The following is a 22,139-nucleotide window of genomic DNA, read 5'->3' on the forward strand; positions in this document are numbered from 1 at the left end:
GGGCGCTGCAGAGGCGAGGTCGCGAAGAAGGGGGTGGGGTGAGAAGGCGAGGAGGGGGGGGGCGAGAGGGCGATGAGGGAGCGCAGCAGCGAGGGAGGGGGGGCTCAGCAGCGAAGCAGGCGAAGGGGGGCAAGAAAGAAGACGGTGGGCAGAGCAACGAGGGAGGGGGGCGCAGGGACTACGGGGGGGGGGGGGGGGGGGGGGGGGGCAAGAGCAAGCGCAATGGCGCTGGTGTGCAGTACGCGCAAGCAGGGACGGGGGCGCAGCTTCAGCGAGCTCGTTCGGTCATAGACTTGGATTAGGTAGGTGTTTTCCACCTTTTGAAGGGTAGCCTATGGCTAGCCAAAGTTGTACACCTTTTTGTACTATATGAATATACTGAAACTCAGCTATCTCTCTCTCTTCTTTCCATCTCTTGCTTGTGTTTTGCATTAGCATGTTCCAGGAAGGTGTTTAGGGCTGAAAGAAGACTCCCAGAGCTTCCGCATGTGACAAGGAGAGATGATGGTTCAAGGAGAGAGAGGAAGCTCAATCCATGTCATTTGCATGCACATGGACATTCTAATCCCTAAGTTGCAGTAGATAAAACATAAGACTTTGGAGCAATGGCGGTTGTCACCGGCATGGGAAGGCATGATGTGTGGACGAGGACGCTACGGCCAGCGGTGGAGCATCTATCCGAAGTAGTGAATAGATTTTATGCATGTCCAGGGAACTGGCCGGCGAGTTTATTATTCCTTCTTGGGCGAGTTTATTATTCCTTCCCAAGCATATACAAGGCATCTCCTTACTCATTGTAGATCATCTGCCCCCAAGGTGGGGCAGGTCATAGATTAGGTATTTGTTTATCTTTTTGGGAAGGCCAAAGGCCACTGATGATGTACCTTTTTGTACTCTATGAATATATTGAATACACTGCCATCTCTCTCTCTCTCTCTCTCTCTCTCTCTCTCTCTCTCTATCTATATATATATATATATATATATATATATATATATATATATATATATATATATATATATATATATATATATATATATATATATATATATGCTGTGTCTGTGTTGATTGCATCAAGAGTTCCTATGTAGTGCTTAGGGCTGGAAGAAGACTCCGACGGCTTCCGCATGTGATTGGTATCAGAGCTTCAGGCTGATTCTGAGATACGGTTGCTGCCCATGTCCCACCCACCCTTACTGCATCGCACATGGATGAAACCATCGCTCATGTCTTGATCTTTTGGTGGTGTGGTGACCAGGTAACATTGTATCAGCATCAAGCTCAACAAGGCTGTGCTGTTGGTGTCCTAGAAGAAGTGCATAGGTCCAAGGAGAGAAACGCAGCATGTGTCAAGACCCCCAGAAGCTGGTTGGTGTCAGTCAAACGTAAGGGGAGGGTTTCATGAGAGTCTAGGACCCTGTTGGCAGCGGTGGAGCATCTATCTTAAGGATTTGGCAGTGAATAGATTTTATGCATGGCCAGGGAACTGGCTGACAATAGGTTAGCTAGTTTATTATTCCTTCCCAAGCCTATAAAATGCATTCTTATTGTGATAAGAACCTCCCAAGTACATGCTTTTATAGGCCTCAAGCCTTATCTCAACCTAGACCTTAATAAGGGCTGTTTACACCTCTAGAGGATGTTCGCACCAAATAACTCCGAAATCCCAATACGCCCCTTCGGAGAGATGAAGGTGATGTGTGGATAGCCTAATACTCCAACCCTAGCAAAGAAACAAGACATGTTCCTCGCAACTGGCTTAGAGGCTCATGAGCATGTTGAGAGGCATAAAAGCATGGCTTAGTGCGAAGGATTCAGAGGTCAAGTCCTGCCTTAGGAGACAAAGTCAGCCTACATCAGCATGGCTTAGAGGCTCATCATCTCATGTAGCATGGCTCAGCGTGAAGGCAACCATAGCAATTGGGCTGACTGCCATGCACAGGCGGGCATCGGCTGACATGTGACCAGCAATGCCAACAGTAATTGACCACGTCCTCTATAGGCCACCTGGGTTTTTTTGGGTAGGTGGTTATTGTTGGGTAGGAGGGCAGCTAGCCTGCACTCACACACACACACACACACACACACACACACACACACAAGCTCAAGCACACCAAGAAACGTGAGGGAGCTGGAAAGATGTACTCGTTTTTAATTAATAAAATGAAAGTACAAATGAGTACTAAAAAGCCTAGGGCTAAGTGCCCAACACACAAGAGTGTGTTCACTCGAGGAAAAAATTGTGTCCAGCCATACAGGGAAAAAGTGCCCGTGAGTAAGCTGAGTTCACACCTGAACTAGCCGGGAGTGGCCGGGTGGACATGACCAACAAACCCCCCTCAAGTGAACGGTGTGAACGGGTAGCAGGGTGATAAAGTTGGTAGCTGATATATGCATGTGTAAAGGCAACAGGGTCCAGAATTCATGCCTGTGAGACATGCAAAGTAAGCTGCAAGAGAGAAACTCATCAATGGACGGTCCGATGAGGAAAAATCAGCAATGGTAGGGCTGATAAAAGAAAAAATTCAGCAATGGGGAAAGCTGAAAATCAGGAGAAAAAGTGGGGGCTCGGGGCGGGCATCAGCCAATGCTATGAGAGGATGGGTAAACTCTCAGTAATGCTATGATCAGTGGCATGTATGGCAAGTGTAAAGATGCATAATCCCACAATGAATAATATACATGTGACATGTCAAAACCATGAGGGCAAGCCAACACTGGCTAAGTGTGCAGTAAACATCACATGAGAGAAAGTGACAATGTCAACACTGTAGAAACAATCCCGTTGCAAGGGAAAACAACATAGAAGGCATCTCCAGTAGACATCACATAAGAGAAAGCGTCTAGCATAGACAAGCATAACGGTCAACAAGCATAAGTGACCATGAGGTATCACCAACTGCATGTGGGCAAGGAAAACCCCCCCTGAAATGCATCTGCCAAACAATGCATACCAAGAAGTACTGACTATAGAGCATAGTCATCAAAGGCAACGGCATCAGAAGACATCTCTGCAGGTGATGAAGATGTAATAGTCAAGGTTGATACATGTGTAGCCAAATTGGCCTGATCTGCACCTGTGGAAGAAGATGCCAGCTTCTTTTTTCACTCTCAATACGCTTCCTGCATTCCTCTATGGTGTGCCTTGTTTTCCTGCAATAATTACAACGCTTTTTCTTTTCAAGCTTGTCCTCTATCTTGGGAGGATCCGATGGGCTAGGTTTAGGCCCAGATCTATTCCTACAAAAGGGAGCAGCCATTGCTGACTCAGCAGACATCATGTTGTTCATGTTGGAACGAGATTGCTCTTCACTGAGCAAGAGAGTCACAAGGTTATCAAAAGTGACCGCATTAGGTGCATTGCCAGCCAACAACCGCAAAGTGGTGCCAAATGTCTGAAAAGAGTCGGGCAAATTACGCAAAACTGTCTGAACAAGATAGCCATCTGTCAAGACCTTATCAATGTTAATGAACTGCTCTCGTAGGTCTTTCACATGCGTAAGGTACTGATCGATAGAGTCACCTTCAAGCATGCGGTCAGTCTCAAGCTTGCCCCGAAGGTAAGCTACACGAGCCTCATTGCGACCTCAATACAATGTTGCCAAGGTATCCCAAGCACCCTTTGCAGTGGTGCAGGAATGAATGTGCGGAATGATATGCTTGCGGCACAAGAGAGCAATCAACGCATGGGCCTGAGCATCCCTAGCATCCCAAGTATGCTGCTGCTGAGTAGGAGGAGGACGAGGTGGACTTGCAGGAGGGTGAGCGGGAATCACTTCACCTTCGGCTAGAGAAGGTGCAAGCGGCCGCTCCTCAGTGCCATCCACATATAGCCATACATTCTTGGCAACCAATACATGACGCATCATATAAGCCCACATAGGGTAGTTATCCCCATTGAGCTTGTCCTCTTGAGACAGCATGCCAAAGAGGTCATTGTTAGTGTTGGCCATGACAACACAACAAATCTGTCACACAGGTCACCACAAGAGTAGGCAATGACTGACAAAACTACAAGAATGCGGTAGATAAATAGTAGGATAATCAATGGACTGAAAGGGAACTCCTTCACCACAAGAAATACATATGCATGTCCCAAATCTGCAAGTGTAATGCACGATAATGCAAATTTGTCAAAGTGTCCACAATGGCATACATATACTGTAGCAAACCACAAATGTATACATGTGCCGTGAAAAACACGATCTGCTGACACTTGTAAGAGCTGCAAGTGCTCAAATCCCAGCAAAATCAAAGGTAAATGGGTCGAATGCTGCAAAAATGGGCTCAATGTAAAAAAGGCCCAATTTTTAGGCAACCAATTAGACCAAATCTGAATCGGCACATATAAATCTACACCTGTAAATCTGCTTAAGTGTCCAAATGTGCAATTGTCACCCTGTAATGCCCACAAATTGGGGGAAATGCCCCAATGTCAAGTGAATGTGCCTGTAACACCCAAAATGCCTACAAATGTCTATAATAGACCTGTAAATAGTGCCAATTTTTTCAAAATCCCCAAATTTCTAGTGCAATTATGCACCAAATCTGTTGAAATCAATGCCAATGTGTGCCAATGTTGCAATTGCAGGCTCAATGGTGAAAAACCCTAAAATTAATGCAACTAATTTGCTAAATTTTTTTAGCAATTTCAAGTCAAAATTTGCAAATCCCTCAAACCTGTAAATCTGTAAACCTGTGGGGGCTGAATTTTTTTGAAAAATTTCAAATGCCCCAAATTTTGCACGCTGTCAATGCTCGCCAGGTACAAGTCGGGTACAGGTCGGGCAGGTACAGGTCAGGGGGTATAGTCAGGCAGCCAACGGTGGACAACAAGTCCGCGGCGCATAGCAGCGGTTGGTAAAGGTCCAGCAAGCAGCGCGCAGCTCGGCTGGGCGTAGCAATAGCAGGCGGCGTAGGGCAGTGGCAGGGCAGCGCACAGTAGGCGAGTCGCGAGCAATGTTCAGTGCAGTAGGCTCAAGCTAGAGCAAGAAGGGCAAACCTTAGCTCTGATGATGTGTAACCCTAATCCTAACCCTAACCAAGCTGTGATACCAATGTTGGGTAGGAGGGCAGCTAGCTTGCACACACACACACGCGCGCGCGCGCGCACACACACACACACAAGCTCAAGCACACCAAGAAACGTGAGGGAGCTGGAAAGATGTACTCGTTTTTAATTAATAAAATGAAGGTACAAATGAGTACTAAAAAGCCTAGGGCTAAGTGTCCAACACACAAGAGTGTTCACATGGGGAAAAAAACTGTGTCCAGCCAGAGGGAAAAAGTGCCCGTGAGTAAGCTGAGTTCACACCTGAATTGGCCGGGAGTGGACATGACTAACAGTTATTCAACCTTTCCATCTCATTTCTTCTAAGCAATTGAGCCTTTTGCAGAGCAGTTCTCTATTCTAGGGTTGTTCAAGCGTTGATCTACAATATTGTTTGGGGCTAAGACTAGGGATCAACATTTTTGCACTTGGAGAGTACTACTGTTGTCACGAGTTAGGCCAATTTAGACGTGAGTTTTCAATAGAATGGATAATTATGCACATGAATCCCATGTTTTGATAATTATGCGGGTGATGTATTCACTAGAATGGATAATTGTGCATGTAAATCTTATGAATAATGACTACAAGTCATTTGGCTAGATTTTGAGGCAGGTTTCATACACGAGGAGCTGGATTATAGGTGTACAATGCTTGAAGATGGGTGGATTATCCGAAGTACAATTGCATTGTGCATGAGCATGTTGTTTGGCATATGCTTTGTACATGTGAACTTTTTTCTATGGCATGGACATTGTGTGGATGTAATGCATGTGAATGCCCATGGGACTGAGGACACCTGGAAACCTGCGGATGCATGTGTGCATAATCCTGTTTCAAGCTGACGTGGTGTATCTTGTGTGTCTTGCAAGTGGTAAGTATTGGTTTTGGTCTAATTTATAAAATTCAGTTGTTTTATAACTAATGTGAACGTTGCATGTTCATACTACACTAAAAACTCAAGGACAAATAATAAACATGTTACAGGACGGACAACTGATAAGTTGGGAACCCCTTCATTAATGATGTGTGGGATGTCCCAAACAGTGGCCATGTGTGTGCAACCCACCACATGCCACCTATATAGTTGGACGAACAAGAGCATGTTTGGACACACAAGGGGGACACTGGTCACGAGGCTACCAACCTTTTTCTTCCCTCTCCTACACATGCAATTTTCAGCTCATATTGATTCAACTACATGTCTCTTGCTCTCTACCTCATGACCTAGCTGTTGGGACTAGTTTTAGGCCTCTTTCTTGAGCTGTACCACGCTTTATTCCTGCCCAGAAGTGGTCTACTGCCCGTCAACCTGTTGTAGGGCTGATTTGAAGGTGCCATAATTCTGTCGAGACTGTTTTGAAGCTGAGAGGTTGCCCTATCAGGCTTATGGGACCCTGTTAGATAGTATTCACCTCCATTGCGCGGCAAATGATCTAGTACACCAACAAGTCAACCTTAGTCATGCAAATATAAGGTTTCACTTTGATGGATAACTATTTGATTTATCAAAGGAAGCTTTGTGTACTGGGTATACATGCTATCTCATATTTCAGTGAAAATTCCCCCCTCCCACCCTCTTTGGCTGGTTTTGAGAATCGTGGTCCTCAGATTGCAGTATGTTTGTTCCATTTCACATAATGATTTCAGGTGAAGAAGGCCGCTGTCGATATCGTGCAAGGCTTAACAGGTACAGAAGAAGGCATACGGAGCCTTGCAGGCAGTGCCGATTCACTTTGTGGTCCTCTTTTAGCTCTTCTTCAATCCGAACAGGTAACAAACCAAGTGTATAGTAGCTATGCTCATTGACTTTACGTACATACAAGTGTATCATGACTCACCTTTATCCCTTCTGATTATGATTATTATATCACTGGAAGGAGTTATCTCAACCAGCAGCAGAAGCTCTCGTGAACCTTTCCCAGGAGCCTCATTTAGCAGAGGCAATCATTAAAGCGGGGGGGATTGAACGGGCAATGGAGCTGGTAGGAAGGGCAGGCCAAGGTGTAAACAGGCTGTTGGTATTATTGATAGTCAATCTCACACGGGCGGACTCTGGTGTGAGGCGTTTGCTGCAGGTCAGCGGCAGGATCCTTGTGTGTGGCTTTTAGTCGATGCATAACATAGTAGCGTGTGCGTGCTGAGCTAGGTTGAATGGGCTATGTGCTGATCTCTCTCTCTCTTTTCTTGCAAGGACTAGGAGGCTGACAAACTGGAAGGCTTATTTGTGCGCAAGCTTGTGAGGCTTTTCTCCAAGTTTCCCGAAGGTGTGATGCACTTTTTATTGAGCAAAGATTTGTTGTTCAATGAGTAAGGGATGCATGCATGCATACATGCATGTAGGTATGTATGTACGAAATGTGTTACCTTCCCTTGGATGAGCTTGAAAACTGGTCACATGATTTGATGCCCCCCTGCTCCTCTTCTCTACTTTTTTGTAGCAGAGGCAATGAGCTACTTCTTGAGAGCGTGCATTACTGGTCCGATGCAGGTTCTTGCACTAACATTGACTGGGATAAATCCGTTTTTATTTTTGATGTCTGACAGAGAGGAGTGTGTCTGGAGAGGCTTTACTTGGATTCATAAGGAAATTTCTACTAGATATCTGTGTTGTCAGGTGGGTGTGGGTGTGGACATCATTCCTACATAGTAGTCCCCACATGTATTGGAGATCATTAAGAAGAAACTGTTTTTTTGGACGCAGATTGACTAATCCTTTTCTTTTGACACCAAAAGGAGTAGTGGCAGACCCCCCTATTGTGTTGCTAGGAGTCTTTTCTTGTACAAATGTCCCACTACAAATATTGGCATGCATTAAATTGTGGATGGGGATACTTCACTCTCTTCCATTGTGAGAGGGTGGGGTGGAGAGTATGATCACCTGAGAACTTTTATTGGACGTAGACATTTTCCTATTGGAGTGGTGGTGGGACGAGGTGGCTCGCATTGACAGCACATACATGATGAGTTCTCATTGTTTCAGTTTTGCACCTCTGTCTCATTGCCCCATGCAGTAATACATAAGACACATCTGTTCAGATCATCCTTAACCGCATGGCCATCATGAACTGTGTTAAGAGTCCACAATGAGAAAAGATGGCCTTCTTTTGAATTATCATGTTTATTTTGGATGCTACACAGGGTCAGAAGACCAGTACGAGCATGTTTCAGCCATTCTAGTCAATGTAACTCGGCTTGAAGCTGGAAGAAAGCTTGTGCTGGATCCCAGAAAGGGACTTCTGAAACAGATTCTACCTCAGTCGGATTCCATGAGCATGGTGCGCCGAAAAGGGGTACGTATGGCTTGTGATTGTTATGCTGAAAGATACAAAATACCTCTCTTATGAAGACTGATGTGAACTTATGAATTCCACTAGAAAAAGTCTCTATTTTACGTTGTTTCTCCCTGGTAGTCTGATAGAAAACTATGCTTTCCCCTCACACTGCCAGCTCTGAATTTGGATCCTCATTTTGAAATAGGAAGAGATCTAGTCAACGACCCACAGCAGGGGAGAGACATGTCTTTATAGCAGGTGGCTGGCATGGCCCAATACCGAATGTGAAAGCATGAAAGTGCCTGTGTGAATAAGCTGAAAGGATGGTTAGCCAGTAGGCATCGGGCTCAATGTGACACACCTCACTGCAGGGTTTTGTAGAAAAGGTAAGCATTCTCTGTGAGGGACAGGCTGCTCAGGACAGCAGTTTAAGAGCAGTCAAGGAGTAGCCAAGAATGGATGCGGGGACTGGCAGTTTGGGCAGGTCTAAAGGGGTAGGCTGGGCTGGGTCCAGGTCTGGGCGGGCAAGTGTGGCAGCACACTGTTGGTCAGATGGCCTTTTGGCAGCCTGCAGGCTGACCTGCAGACTTGCATCCCCATCTTCACCTTCGCTCATAAAACGGGTTGCACACCCCCATCTTCACCATTGCTCACAAGCCCTCTGCCTTGAGCCCTTCTCAGATCATCAAAGTGTCCAACATTGGGATATTACCAGCAAATCAGCCCTTTAAAGCAGCATTTGCCAGTGTTTAAAGAGAAGTTTTTTAAAACTTGGTTGGCTATTAGGAATCACTCCAGAAGTTTGTTTTTAGTTTCCAGCATTTGACCAATTGGCAGGTTTGTAAATAGAGCATTTTTCCCCTATATTTAATAGATATTATAGTAAATTAGATATCTATAAGCCAAGGGATGTCTGATGTTTCCAGCCAGTGGCCTTTATGGCCGGGTTAGAGCTAGCTCTAAATATGGAGCTGAAACACAATCATGGGAAACTAAAAAACTGTACGTTTGGAGTCCTCAATGCCTAAGCCACAGGAGTTGGATTTAAAAAACAGGCCTTGGGGTCTGCATCAATGTAGTCTTCCGGAGTCTCCATCTCCAAGCCTGTGAAGACCACAAGTAGACTTACACCAGCTCAAAAAGCCAAGGCAGGTATGGTAGGAGGTCCCCCATAGGCCCTTGGCCATAAGCAAGTTTTTTATCATAAAGCTCCACAAGGAGTAATTACTCCCGTCAAGCTTGTCTTCTTGTGCCAATACACCAAATACATCTCCAACATTTTGTGCCATTTCTAACCGCAAATGCACGGGCAGCAATGCACACAATTTCTGAAATGCCTTTTGTCGACTTCCCCTTAGGAAATGCAACACATTGCAAACTACCTTGTAGCAGTCAACCACAAAAAGCCCTGTAGGGAGAGAAATTGACAGTTGAAAGCAAAATTGACAAGAAAATTTGTTACCTTGAAGGTTGAATGCTTGTAATTGCAGAAAGCCCCAAATTTTGAAATTTGCATGTGTTGCAGGTACAAATGCAAGCAAGTACTGACTGTACGAACAGTACAGAGTGCAAGTACGGTGACTGTACATGAGGAGATATGAGATATAGCAGGGATACGTGCAGGTACGAGGTGGCATGAGGATGTATGCTCGAGGCAGAATCAGCCGGGAGCTCTGAAACCACCGTTGGGTTTTGACAAACTCTAATATTTAACAGAAATACACAAAAAACAGAGTAGGGAGCAATAGAAAGCTCGAAAGTGTGGATATACTAGAATGAAGTGATAAGATGTGTACAAGCACAAGCGCCCTAAGTACAAACCTGAAATGTAAAAGTATAGGTGTTCGGACACACCAAATGTTCAGGGAAAAAAATCTCTATAATGTGTAGAGGGAAAAAGGGTCCTTGGTAAGCCCGGTGGTTCACACGGTCACTACTGCATATGTATAATCCTACAGTCAATCGGTCTTCTATTTCTCGACTTGGTGTTCGCATGTATAAGCATGGAAGCCAATGGACAGTAGCATGCGTTTGACGTGACACGGGGGATCGGAGAACGAGAGATTGCTCCTTTCAGTTGGTGGATTCGATACCAACACTTATTTGTTGGGATATACTCTTGGAGCATGGATAGAGAGATATGATTTGTATTAAGGGATTGTTTCGTCTCGCCCATTTATTTGGGACATGATTATGATATTTGCACTTATTGGACTGTTTTGTCTTGCCCATTTATTTGGGACATGGTTATGATATCTAGATTTATGAGACTGTCTCGTCTCGCCGACTTATGGGACATGATTATATCTTGGATATATGACTTGAAGCTTAAAGTTGCAGTTAACTTTTAAGAAGTTGTAACTATTTGGCCCTCCTAGCTCTTATCACATGATGAAAAACCCTTGCCCAGACACCAAACATGTAGAAGGCATGGGGATAGGGACCATAAGGTTTGCTCAAGAAAAAGCGCCAGTCTTGGTCAAAAAGCAGAGAAAAGCAAAAAGTCAAACTGGGTTGATCGCAAGCCAAGAGCACCACTGGCAAGAGGAGACTGAGCTGGACCAAAAAGCTAAAAGCTGCTTTTCCAAAAAGCAGCTCTGGGGCCAAAAAGCGAAGCCTTGAAGCTAGAAAAGCGAAACAAACATCTCGTATGTGTTTCTAGAGAGAGAGAGAGAGAGAGAGAAGAGAGAGTTAGAGAGAGAAACTTAGTATGCTTGAGAGAGAAGAAAGTTTGCATGGTTCTTTTCTTATTCCTTGGTCATTTTCTTGAAGCACTTGTCTTCAGTATGGTCCAACTTTTTGCAGTAGGTGCACTTCATTGCGTTGCCTTTGAATTTGCTTTTTTGTTTTGATTTCGTCATAAGTCATCTCTCTAGACACTCTTAAGTGTAAAGAGGACTTCCTTGAACCTGTCTATGTCCTTGAGACTAGAGAAGAGGACAGCCTTCTTGTCGTCTTCATCAATGTTGGTAGTGAGGGCAGCAGGTTGTTGTAATAAAGAACCAATAGTGCTCAAGTGTTCTTGAAGCGAATGATGCCCTTTCATTTTCAATGTATAGTATTTTTGTTCCAAGAACACTTGTGAATTATTTAACTTATTGCCAAATAGATTTTCCAACTTGTTCCATGCCTCCTTTGCAGTTTTGTCGAAGTTGATGTGATGTATTAAATTATCTCCAAGACCCATGCAGTCCACCCATGCCTTGACTTTTGGAGAGGTGGTAGCTCCCTCGAGTTTCTTGTCTGTCCCTGTGACTATGTTCCATAGACCATCTCTCATGAGTATAAGCCTCACTTTGGTTTGCCATGTTGGAAAAGTTTGCTCTAGAGAATTTCTCGAAGGTGATGGCTGATCTAGGCAGAGCCATGATGATCGAACTTTTGCTTTAATAAGTCAATGGCATAAGTGCTGCATTCAAGAAGTGGCTGAGAAAAGTCTTGATTGTAGGAAAAGCCAACACCTTGGAAGAGGCCTGTTAGAGTTGGAGCAGAGAAGTCGAGGATGAAATGTTGCCTAGGGGCTGAAAAATGGCTTTGGCCGACAAGGGTGCTCCAAGGCCAGTGTCGCATGGGAGGGGGGTGGCTTAGGCAGGGTCTTTGCCCCCCCCCCCCGGCGGTCCGCCGAGCCGGCTGAGCGGCGGCGTTGAGCTCAGCCCTGTCGGCACCCTATCATGGGGTCCGCCACCTAGGCGGCAGAAACAAGTGGAGATGGCGATGCCGGGCACGAAGCAATGGGACGACTAGTGCTGAAGGCGAACACCAGATTGGTTGGACAAGCAGCAAGTGAACATGAACAATAGTGTGGCGGCACCGGGGGCGCAAAATAGACGAGGACTAGATGGGGCAGCTATGAAGATTTGAGCAGACAATCTCCCTAGCTCTGATACCAAATATTGGCCTTAGGGTTAGGGTTAGAGGCTATGGAGGATAGAACTCCCTCTCTTATGTGTTGTCGTAGAGAGAGAGAGTTAGAGAGAGAAACTCAATGTGCTTGAGAGAGATAATTGCATGACTCAATGTGTATTGATTAGATTGAATGATTTTGAAGTACACCAAGTACATGCTTTTATAGGTTGCAAACCTTTTCTTTTTTTCTTTTTTTTCAGAAAGAAGACTTCTATTAAGTATGAAATTTTTTACAAAATGGAGATTTCACATCAAGCAAGGTGGAGATCTCAACCAATCAGGAACCCTGTGCTGCCAATAGAGTCCCGAATGAGAGGATGTGAAAAAGATACCAATGTCCCACTCTCTCATAAACTGGCCGCGCTTCCTCTCCGCAGCCCTCGAATATCCCTGGATTCTGGCCCAGGTAGCCATAATGGTGTAAATAATATCGCTCCAAATCCTGCAAAGACAGTGAGAAACAAGAACGGGAGTACCCTCAATGGCCTCAGTGCATCTAGCCTTCACGATATTCCAGGCTGAGATGCTACCAATAATCTCCCAAGAACTGTCTCCCATATGCTTCTGTAGCTGCTCCTGAGAATCTGGAATGAGTACAATATCATCAGCATATAAAAGGATGGAAACAAGAATACCTCCTAGAGAAGCTCCTCCGCCTCCAGCTCTTTCAATGAAGTTTGATATCTCATCTATGTAGAGTCCAAAGAGGGTTGGAGATAGTGGGCATCCTTGTTTCACTTTGATGGTGCTAGAGACCTCCTCAGAGAATGCTCGCGGGCATCTTACCTTGCCAATAACTGACTCATAAAATGAATGATAGCCCAGATCATGTTAGATAGGTATGTAGTCATTAGGATCCATGGGGTCTCCCACCTTATGGATAGGTGCAATAGTGTGTGATGCAGGTGGGGGGAAATCCCTTTGAGATTGCCCTATTAAACATATGGGCTAGGAGGGGTGCTAGGGTGTTGCCTGCATAAGAGAGGTGCTCATCCATAAGCCCCTCATGATCCTCGATTGGCCGTTCTGAAGCTTGCGTATAGCCGGGGGGGTTGGTGGGGTATGTGGTATAATGAGTGCATATGAGTGCCAAATGGGTGGGGTTGTGATGGGAGTGGGTAAGTGTCGTTCTTGGATCCTATGCCAAGCCTCGTCAGAATTCTTGCACAGAGAGAGAGAGAGAGAGAGAGAGAGAGAGAGAGAGAGGAGAAGAAGAAGAAGAAGAAGAAGAAGAAGAAGGAAAAAAAGAAAGAAATTGATATTAACATCTTCAAAAGATCCAAAGGGTCTATGAGACCGTAAGTAGCAAAATAGCTCCATGAAATGTATTGATTCATGGGAAAAAAAATAGCTACCTATACTACGAACATGTGTAGAAACTAGTACAAGTAGCCATGTGGCTAATACAAGGTGCCACTGTGTATGAGGGATGTGTGTCTCATCCAATAGTAGTATCATATATATTTATACCTAGATGAATCTAGGAACATGCCCAAATTCACCTTATAAGAAAGTGCAATTTATAACCTCATGGTAGTCACCCACAAGACAATAAACCATCAACTCCATCATGCATAGTATGGACTAGATACTACGACATCCCCACTAAAGTCATCAGTGCCCAATAGTGGGTGTAGAACTTAGTATCAATATATATGCTCCCACACACACCCACACATAAGAGCATAATATTCATATAAGGGTTTGTGTATTGAGTTTCTGTCAAAGCTCCGGAGATGCAGGGTAGACTCAGCCATAATGAAGCCTCGCACTAAGGGATCATAACAAATAGAAAGAATTATTACAACATAAAGGTAGTTGATGGAGCATATGCACCACTAAAGATAGGAAGAATTAACACAATATCAACTGGCCGCAACTTGGATGAAAACTTCAAAATGTGAAATTTGCATGTCTGCTAATGCAGCATAAAGATATACCTAGAACACGCCCAAATTCACCTTATAAGAAAGTGCAATTTATAACCTCATGGTAGTCATCCACAAGACAATAAACCATCCATCATGCATAGTATTGACTAGATACTACAACATCCCCACCAACGTCATCAGTGCTTCTGTCAAAGCTCCGGAGATGGAGGGCAAACTCAGTCATAATGAAGCCTAGCACTAAGGGATCAGTACCATCTTCCTCCGTTGACAGAGCACAGCGCTTGTCCAGTAAGAGTACCATCGGACATCCTCCTCCATAATAGAGTGTAGAGTTGTCATGATCTCCTCCTCCTGTGGTGGAGAGAGAGAGAGAGAGAGAGAGAGAGAGAGAGAGAGAGAGAGAGAGTCTACATGTCTAAGGTAGTTTGTAGTTATGTTTACTTACGAGTGTTCTAGTTTAGGTGGCAGGTACAGTCCGAAATTGTTGTTTTGAGGCAGAAAACGAGCTACCAAATTTATTGCTGGCCTCCCAGTATCTATGGCCTGCCCTTCTTCTACCCCTTGCAGGAAAACAGGTGCGATAACTGCTATGACATTTGTGATATGCCATTTACGTGAATTGCGGCTTATAGTTGACACTCTTTTTATCTTCTTCTTTTTTTAAAAAGATGAATTCAGCATTATAGACTAGCTGATGCTTTTTTTATCATTTAATAAAAAACGTTTTTAGATGAAACCAAGTTTTAAAAAAACTTTTTTAGATAAAACCAAGTAAGATGGATTGTATTTCTAGGCTTAAAGAAACTAGTGTTGCAAGGGTGTAAAACCAGATCTTATATCTAGTGTTTCCAGAAGGGTGTATTTATGAACTCCTACGAGGTGGTATTTTATGAGGGCTCCCCTTTTAATAGATATCTCTATGCTACGTGTGGGATAGTATATTCTACTACTCTGGCACAGGTGAGACCACATTACTGTGCAGTGGAGATTTGGAGGGCTAGATGCACAGAGACTAGTTGCTATCAATCATTTGGTGCGATATCATCCACTCACTTTCTGCTAGGAAAGACATGTCAGATTTTGTATATGAACGCCAATCACAAAGGGGCCTCCTCATTGGTGACGGTAGCTGAGCTGATAGCTCATCCTTGCGCTGTACATCAGAGAGTGCAAAGAGGGATCAGGTGGTGCCAATTGGCTTATCTAAGGACAAAGGGTCAGCTTCATTTAACACACTCTTACTTTATTGTGGCATCCAGATGGTGAGGGCATCATCATCCAAAGTCCAAAGGGTTCTTGGATTTCTTTTCATTAGGTGTTACAGGTCCGCATGTGCGCACCGGACAGGTTTTATATGTCAATATTGTTTGGTTTAACTCAACTATATAGGATTTTTTGTATTTCCAGTTTTTCATTTTGTTTTGCACAGGCTTATAACGAGGATGACACTTCCAAAATGCCAATGGAGCTAGCTAGTCCTTTGTCTCATGAGCGCGAGCCAGAAAAAGACCCACAAATCCGAATTGAAGTTGCTGAAGCCCTGTATTTGATTGCTCTTAATGTATGCTTCAGAATTCCACCCTTCACTATCCTTATTTCATCAAAAGAGCTTGTATATAGCGGTATGCTGGAAGAATAGTTACTAGGAATGTCGTAGTGCGAAGTGGAGGTATGAACATGTCATCTTGATGATGTTGAAGTCTTGATGCTGTTGATGTCTTGATGTACCATCTTCTTTCTAGCACTAGTCTGGCTGTGTTGCTTCTCTCTTATGAAAAAAAAATGTGTGCAGGAGGGTGGGCGAAGGGCACTCTGGTCTGTGAATGGACCCAGAATTCTTCAAGTGGGATATGAAGACGAAGAAGATCCCGGAGTGATGGAGGCGTATGAACGGCTGGGCTCCTTGGTAAGACTCAATTTTTTAAAGTTCTTTGCTATGATTGGTCACAAAAATTATGCATTTTTTGTAATAATATACAAGCCCAAAGGGTAAGAAATCTGTAGCTGTTGTTCCTTGTTTTGGAGGTTTACTGTGTTTCTTATTATGTTTCGATGTTGAATCACAGTTGATCGACGAGGGTGGAATCCAGGAAAGCATGAGGGTAGAGAGCTAGTAACCACTACTACTAAAAGAGGCAGGGTGTGTATGAGATGGTTCTACCTTAGCCTACATCTTTGCTCGTACTTGGGATCATTCAATGGTGTACAACGCAGATGAAGAGGGCCTCCCAGGGGCCAGGGGGCTTGCTATATAACAGCTCAAGCACTGTGCTTTGCATTCAGTTGCTAAGTGAAATTTCAAGCGTAATTGCTTTGGGAATCATCTATTATCATTATGAAATCCATTTCAAAGAGCCCTTCACCTAGGAAAGGCCATCATGCACAATCATGCTAAATATATTTTAAATATTTAACACTTCTTTTTCCCCTCTTGTTAGCAAAGCAAAGTTGGGAAACTTCGAAGCGAGGCCAAAAATAGTGGGAGTTTTTGAAAGCATATGCAATATCACAGTAAAAGAAATACCTAGTAAGCTTTTAACCTTATGTCTAGGTGATTGAAGTAGTATCATCCTAAATCACACGACTGAAAGATCATGGGTATATTCAGATCATACATTGGCACACTATTCTATCCTGTGCATTAGCATTGAAAGCGTCCCTATCTCCTTATTAAGAAGACTTTGTCCTTGAGTCTCTCCTAGCTCCTTATTAATAAGACTCCATCTCCATTGAAAGCTATAAATGATCTGCCAGACCAACATGTGGGATTTAGGGTGTTCCTCTTCTCTAACAGCCAAAGACAACCTTTTTTTATCTTGGTTCTAGTAGATGCTCTTTGGGTTGATGAACGTGGTAGTCAGTTTTAGTACAATGATGTCTCATACGTTCTATGCATCATTTAGGGAAATCTGTCATCAACTTCATGAAATCTAGAGAGCATCACCAAATTCGCATTGCGATTGTTGTATCTTTGACTTGATCAGAACCAGTCCAAGTTCCTCGTGGAAGAAGGCTATACTATGGATTGTATAATCTCTATGGATGGCGTTTGTCATGTAGCTTGAAAAAACTAAGGGCATTGTTTTGTGGTCAGTTCGGAAAAATGCACACGAGCTTTCTAACTTTCTAGGTCTCGTGCTGTTTGCTTGGAAAACTAGTCCTTGGAGAGATGCTATAAACAAGGATCAAGTGTTTTGTGAGACCCCTTTGGAGAATAGGCATGTATTGAGAAGCTCATGTTGTCCCTCCAATGTCTGAGTGAGGCTTTTCTAGTTTTGTGAGGCTAGTTGTGGAGGCACTTGGAGTGATATTATAACATTCTAAATGCCTATAAAAGTAGGAAACTATGGTAGTGGAAAGTTAATACAAGTCTTCTCGAAGAAAATCCACTTTTGTGGCTTTTAGATACTTTTGTAAAATAGTCAGTTCTCTTATTATAAAAATACCGTCAACGTAAAGATACTACTTGAAAAAGTATATGCCAAAAAAGTTTTAAACACAGAGTCTTCCATGGTCATCATCATTTAAGTACTCCTTGCAAAAAACAAATACTTTCTAAATTTTGCATTAAAACTTACGTCAAATAATTCATTAAGATAGGAGCTTCTTTTGATGGTGCATGCACTATGCAAATGGTGGCTCTACCTCATTATTGTGTAGTTTTAGATCTGCTCCGATCATCGAATTCCTAAAGTACAATCACATCATAACTTAAAACTTAGGCAACTTCGATGGAGTCATTTCCCTTGGATATATTATTCACCTAATGATTCATTAGCAAAAGGATCTCGAACAATACCTTCTTATATTTAAGGATACCATGTGCAACCCATATGACGGTTTGATAAGGATTAGCTCACATACAAGTCTCATTCTTTTTGTTGCAATCTTACAAAACGAGGCTATGCACCTGAGGAGGCTAATGTTAAAAACATGGAGAATTTGGAGCGCATCAAGTAGTGATTGAGCAAATATTTTGATGGGGACATTAGGGACCTTACCACCTAAGATCACATAAACTTACAAATAGGAGAGGTCTTTGGAGGCGCATAGATGTGAGAAAAGAGTTGACTCTACTATCTGAATTGTGGATAAAATTGCCAAGAGTTGACTCTACTAACTGAATTGTTGATAAAATTGCCCTTGTCTTATCTTGTTGGAGCATAAGCCTCAATGGTTGCCTCAACCCTCTATTGGCTTCATTTGTGTACTCCACAATCACATATATGGAATGCAATCACCTTTTCCATTCTGTATGTAACATTAATCTCTAGTCCATAATTCTCAAACTTATCTCCATTAACCTCTCTTGAGATTCTTGTTACTATAGCCATGTTTTGTTGAGGAGGGAAACTGCAAGGAGGAATAGGGGTTCTAGGAGAGTTTGGGCATATCTCATGGATATTTTCTGTTGGCTTGAGGTGGAAGTTCTTAGAGTTGCAACATTGGGTCATTATAATCCTTGGTACAAAACTAATAGTTGCATCCACCAACCTTTTGTAGCCTTGCCTACTACATTTTGGGGACTTTCATCCCTCCATTGAATCTCCTCCTTGTTGCTAGACCTACATGACAAATAAGCTTATTCATCATTCATGTCCTTGTCATAGTAGCATAATATGTCTTCAATCTTGTTACATATTGTAGTTGTGTCTTCCACTTCTTCCATCCTTTGCACTTACCTTATATGATTAAAATTTTAAAGTGACACCTCAAAGGTTGAAAACCCATCATAGAAGCGATTGTTGATTGTGTGCTCATAATGAATCAACTCATCGTCCTAGTGCTATATACATATTGTAATTGCTTTAGTCAAGCTAATCATCAACACACTTATGAAACTTCAACCATGTTGATGATCAATCCCTTTGATTTAGAGAAATCAACACACTTATGAAACTTCAACCATGTTGATGAAGATCAATCCCCTTGGGAAATCAAGAAATTAGTACCATCAACATTTACTTAGTTTTATTCAAGTTTAAACACTAGAGTATCTTGATTCTATACATCTTTCTTACAAAATTTATGCTGTCCTCCATTCAAACATAAATATTTACCTAGAGTAATCTTAAGGGAACATGGTGTGCAAATTAGTACCATCAACATTGACTTAGTTTTATTCAAGTTAGAACAATACAGCATCTATGGTTCTGTAAATCTTTCTTACAAAATTTAAGCAATGTCCTGCATTTAAACATAAATATTTATCTACAATAATCTTAAGGGGAATTGATGTAAAATCTATGAATACCTCTAATGGTAAGGTCAATGATAAGGGCTTTGTATTCCCACAAAATCTCCATATTAGTTGTAGATTTATTAGGTGCACACAATTACTCTCAAGGTTTATAGAGTGATGAACCACTCAGTGCGGTCAGTAGTCTTCTTGCATCGACATTTCCAAGATTTAGAGGCTAGTGTTGGAAGAGTATATGTAAAGAACATATGCTTTGTGATGATGCTTTCAGTACTACCATGCTGGAGACGACAGCTTCGATAACATGGACTAGGGTGTGACAAAGGCGGCTGCTGTTGCTACTGATCAAGAGGCGAGGTGGAGGGAGAGGCTGCCAAGCATGGAGAGAAGGCGATGTAGGGCTAGAGAGGGCGGGCTAGAAGGAGGAGAAGTAATTGCAGGAGGAGGAGGAGGCGCACCCCAACTAGGGGAGTAGAGCGAGGAGAAGTACGTAGCCAATGAAAAACGCAGGAGGCCTTGGGTTGAGGATGAGGTTTTTACCTGGGCTATGATACCATTTGGGAAATCATGGTTCCAGGATTACAGAGAGTGATGGAAGCTGGGGAGAGTGGAGATGGAAGCTCAAGCCATGGTGAGTAGGTGCACATACATGAGAGAGAGAGAGAGAGAGATGCAATAAAGAAAACAATGATTGTATTATCAACAATGATAATACTCACACCATGTACAATGTATTTATAGGCACTATGGCCTTATCTTATATCGCTTACTAAGAGGTAGTCCACACCCAAAGACTCAATAATCCTTTCACACTATTGAGACTCTAACTATTTCAACAAGGTATACATGTTGGGCTTACATAATAACTGAATCTTCATGGGAAGTCTTGACAACCTTTGGTTGAACATTGATTGCTCTTGACTTATCCATACTCTCCGTTGTTACACCTGGAAGATGAGCTTGAGGTGTCTTTTACGGAAACCATCCCACCAACTTTTTCTCGAAACTCCATTTGTGTGAATGGAGTATCTCAAGTTTTTTTTTTTTTTTTGCTACCTTAAGCTTCAAACATTTGAGGGACAAACCTTGCTCCTCTGCATCTTGCATGAAGAAAGCCTAGTGTTTTCTCCTCATCATTTGAGAGGGTTGTTGTGCAATGAAGAGAATCTATGGCTCTTACACCCATGCAATGAAGAGATCCATGGCTCTGATACCAATGCAAGAAAGAGATTAGGGTTAGGGTAAGAGATGCACTCAAGTGGAGTACCACACATATGAACTCAGTGGGAGTACCACCATAGCCAAGAGCTTCGGCTCAAGATTTGTATTAATGATTGTAAAAAAGGTAAATGTCCATCTCTCCTAATTCACTTATATCGGTCCATGGTGTGTTGCCATTATTTATTTACATGTATAGGCGCCCGTGGTGGGGGCTGATTGCCCAATTAAAGTGTTCCCCTTCATTACATGATGCTGGGGGTACTAGCCATCCATCCTTGTAGAGAAGGCGGAGTGGCTCATTCCAAATTTCCTACTACTAATATGCTTAGCTGATGTGCTTTGTATATGGGTTACAGATTCTTAGTTGGTATGCTTTGTATATGAGTTTTTCAAGTAGGCATGGTAACTCGATTAATTTTGCTTCGTATATAAGTTAATTTTTTAAACCACTAATATGCTTTGTATATGAGTTATAGATGCTTGTGCTGAAAGCAAGGAAAATCTTTGGAACGTGCTTTAGTTGAGTATAGTTTGGGCATTTGAACTTCTTCTTCCTAGTATCTTTTTGGGTGAATTTTGTAGCACCTAAATTTGGGGAGCTACACTTCTTGTGAAGAGTACACAACGATGCAGATCCATAACAAACAGAGAATTAATGAAGAACATCATGTTTGATACAATAGATGGCATACACTTTGTGGTTGAAGTTGTAATGACTCATAATTGATCTTGTAGAGGCTACGATGAGAAATAATCAACGTTTTTTTGTGGTTTTGCAACAAGGATCAATGGAGAAGTAGGCTTCTATGTCAAATACACATGTCCTTTTATAGGCCATAGAAAATACATGTGTTAGGGTGACCCCATGTTGGGCATATATGGCCAAGTTGTGGCCCAAAAAAAGATAGCATTAGATCTCTTTAGGGCCACAAACTCTAAGCACCAAACATGCCCAAAACTAGTAAAAGCAAATTTTCTCCATGGCATCTTGAAAAACCAAAATCCAAAACCTCCACAATGACTCTAGTATGGGGCACAAAAGCAAATGCTTGAAAGTATGAGCAAGGGTGTTTGTAATGGAAGACAACCAAATAATTTCATTTTGGAAAACACATGTATTACATATTAGGACTCTCACATGGCAAGTTAACTTGATAGAAGCAATAAATGGGCAATGTAACTATGCCAATTTTGGCAATATTACACTTTTCTTTCGAAAACTTGACTGCCACCTTAACATAGAAGCATGGGAATGTGAAACGATGTGCAATTTCAATGCAAGTTAACCCAACCCATGGGATAAGTCCTTTAGCCTATTCGGTTCAAACATTGTCCTGCATAACTGTAGATGCAAGGTTTGAAACTTGGCATTGTAATTTAGTGCCCACTCTCATATCCAAAAAAAGAGAGGATAATGCAAGGATTTTTAGGCAGCCCCCTCCACATAGCCCATCATTGTCAAATGTCAACCTGAACATGGACAATACTCACATTTTATATACATGTGTTTACATCAATGTTTGGGAAAGTTTTTTGAGTGAACGTGCATGGCATGAATCCTTCTCACCATGGGTTAAAGAGGAAAAGGTAATTTT

General features: G+C 42.7%; 1 protein-coding gene across 2 annotated transcripts in view; it reads left to right on the plus strand.

The window, feature by feature from the left end:
- LOC147630581 (ARM repeat superfamily protein) overlaps positions 1 to 16,539 on the plus strand; it is a 75,444-nt gene extending 58,905 nt beyond the window's left edge. The window contains exons 2-9 of one of the 2 annotated variants that reach the window (XM_086810504.1): positions 6,701 to 6,823; positions 6,931 to 7,128; positions 7,251 to 7,317; positions 8,192 to 8,343; positions 14,585 to 14,698; positions 15,553 to 15,684; positions 15,916 to 16,029; positions 16,190 to 16,539. In XM_086810504.1, the coding sequence (XP_086666630.1) occupies positions 6,701 to 6,823; positions 6,931 to 7,128; positions 7,251 to 7,317; positions 8,192 to 8,343; positions 14,585 to 14,698; positions 15,553 to 15,684; positions 15,916 to 16,029; positions 16,190 to 16,237 (948 nt within the window). In that variant the 3' untranslated portion in view covers positions 16,238 to 16,539. Of the gene's footprint in view, positions 1 to 6,700; positions 6,824 to 6,930; positions 7,129 to 7,250; positions 7,318 to 8,191; positions 8,344 to 14,584; positions 14,699 to 15,382; positions 15,515 to 15,552; positions 15,685 to 15,915; positions 16,030 to 16,189 lie in introns of those variants that run through there. The other variant, XM_086810505.1, reaches the window with a different exon arrangement.
- Positions 16,540 to 22,139: the final 5,600 nt, after the last annotated feature.

This window comes from Cibotium barometz, chromosome 16, assembly GCF_041138505.1.
Source record: "Cibotium barometz isolate CiBa-2024 chromosome 16, ASM4113850v1, whole genome shotgun sequence".
Lineage (NCBI taxonomy): Eukaryota > Viridiplantae > Streptophyta > Polypodiopsida > Cyatheales > Cibotiaceae > Cibotium > Cibotium barometz.